The 2,342-nt window shown below is 41.3% G+C and overlaps 1 protein-coding gene across 1 annotated transcript in view; it reads right to left on the bottom strand.

Moving 5' to 3' along the window:
- Positions 1–1,409, bottom strand: part of EMH_0004700 (B-box zinc finger protein, putative) — a gene marked incomplete at both ends in the record, with an annotated part of 5,154 nt that extends 3,745 nt beyond the window's left edge. The window contains 2 exons of the mRNA XM_013496893.1: positions 420–599; positions 1,227–1,409. Coding sequence (XP_013352347.1) covers positions 420–599; positions 1,227–1,409 — 363 coding nt within the window. The remainder of the gene's footprint in view (positions 1–419; positions 600–1,226) is intronic.
- Between the last annotated feature and the right edge of the window lie 933 nt (positions 1,410–2,342).

The raw sequence follows: 2,342 nt of genomic DNA on the forward strand, positions 1-2,342 counted from the left end.
TTTAGGGTTTAGGGTTTAGGGTTTAGGGCTTGCTTTGCTTCATCTGTGGCTGGAGAAGACAACACGAGAGCCAACGAAGAATACCCCGCCGGGATTTCTCTCTTCTCGAAGTCCCCTACACACAAACCCTAAACCCTAAACCCTAAACCCTAAACCCTAAACCCTAAACCCTAGACCCTAAACCCTAGACCGGTACAATCTATATTTCTTTGTTCATTCTCCCGCCCCCCCAGTAAACCCTCACCCTCTAAACCCTTCTTTCTCTCCCCCATCAAACCCTAAACCCTAAACCCTAACCCCCCAACCCCTAAACCCTAAACCCAAAACCCCAAACCCTAAACCCTAAACCCTAAACCCTAACTACCTTCATTTTCTTGATGCTGTAGAGTGGTACCAGTAGCTAGCTTGCATGCCAGTACCCTAAAGGTGCCTGCGGGGCATGCAGCGAAGGCTGGGGGGGCCCCCAGGGCCCCCACAGGGTACACAAGCTGCGCCCAATCAAAAGAAAAATGTCGGCCCCCCAAAAGCTCCTCCCGCCCCACACCTGCTGGGAGACGATCCCCGTCCAGGAACGAATACACCAGGGGACCCCGTAATGCCTATACACACAAACCCTAAACCCTAAACCCTATTTATAACATACATTTACACGGGTTTACACTTATTATATATGTATATATATATATATATATATATATATATATATATATATATATATAGAGAGAGAGAGAGAGAGAGAGAGAGAGAGGGGGGGAGAGAGAGAGAGAGAGGAGAGAGAGAGAACATAAAAAAAAAATTATTTAATTACATTGGGTCGGGATCGTGTGGGGTAGAGGGATCTCTCCTCTCCTGCATGCTGCCTGCTGCTACTTTCTGCTGCTGCTGCTGCTGCTGCTGTTGGTGCTTCTGGCTGCAGACTGCTGCTGCTGCTGCTGCAGCAGCGAGAGAGAGAGAATACGAGAGAAGGAAGGCAGAAGGGTTTATAGGAGAGGCAGAGAGAGAAGAAAAGAGAGAAAGACAGAGACAGATATATAGACTAAACAGAGACAGAATAAGAGGGTTCTATTAAATTAAATAAAATAGAATAAATACAGAAAATAAAGAGAGAGAGAAGAGAGAAACACAGACAGAGTACCCATAAGTATACAAAGGGAAACAAGAAAAGAGAAAGAAGAAGAAAGAGAGACAAAGATAAATATACAGTCTATGCTGCTCCCGCTGCGTACGCGAGCCTGTGAGTCGAAGGCCAGCTCTGTGGCGTGGGAGGTGAGGCTCCAGGCTCTGATGATATGAAGGTCTGAGGTACCGTAAGAAAGCTTGAGCCACTGCTCCCAGCATGAAATAGTGTTTATATCGGTCAATTGGGTCACTTCTGGCGGCGGGGGGTCATCTAAAGCGCGTAAATCCATCTTAATTTTATATATTTACTCAAAAAAAAACAAAAAAACGACAAAAAACACACATATTGCGCAGAAGAAATGCAGCAGTTCAATACCACTGGTGTGTATGTACACCTCAGAACGCCAGCCAGAATACAGAGAGAGAGAAAAAACACTCAATGCGAATGCTTCACTTCTTTTTTCGTTTTTATTTATTAAACAATTCAAACAAAATATATTTATTTAATTTAAAACAAAAAAAAAACAAAAAAAAACACAAGACGGGGGGGCCGCCGACGCACAGCAGCTCAGATGACCGCTGAGGCACGCCTGCGGCTGGGGATTTAATATAGGAAAAACGAGCCCAAAAAACTCAAAAATAAAAGCTAAATTAGTTTAATTTAATTAAATTAATTAAATTAATTTATTAGATTTATTTATTTAATATAATTAACGCAGCAGATGATGGCGAGACGTAATACCGCATGCAAGGCCGGTGGCGATCACACACCGGTGTGGTGTGGTGCTGTGTTTGTTGCTGCTGCAACAAACAAACACAAAAATAAAAAAATAAAATAAATATAAAAAGTAAATTAATTTAATAAATTAACTCCTGAAAAGGATAAATGATCGCTGCATGCAGCCCAATACAAATTTATTCAACTACTGTATCGGCAGTGGTTTGGTGTTTTTATATATATAGAGTTCTCGTTACTCTATAAACAATGCATGCATGCATGCATGCATGTTCACTCTCTGCATGCATGCATGCATGCATGCAGAGAGTGAAGCCTAGCTAAGATATTATATAGAGAAAGTAATAAAGCAGTACTTTTATTAAACAATTTTATTATATAGACGGCTGCAGATACACTCCCCCGCTGCTCGGCTTAATGTCGTCTATATGTGGACATATATATATATATATATATATATATATATATATATATATATATATATAAA

The sequence above is a fragment of the Eimeria mitis genome, genomic scaffold (assembly GCF_000499745.2).
Source record: "Eimeria mitis Houghton genomic scaffold, Emh_scaff236, whole genome shotgun sequence".
Taxonomy (NCBI): domain Eukaryota; phylum Apicomplexa; class Conoidasida; order Eucoccidiorida; family Eimeriidae; genus Eimeria; species Eimeria mitis.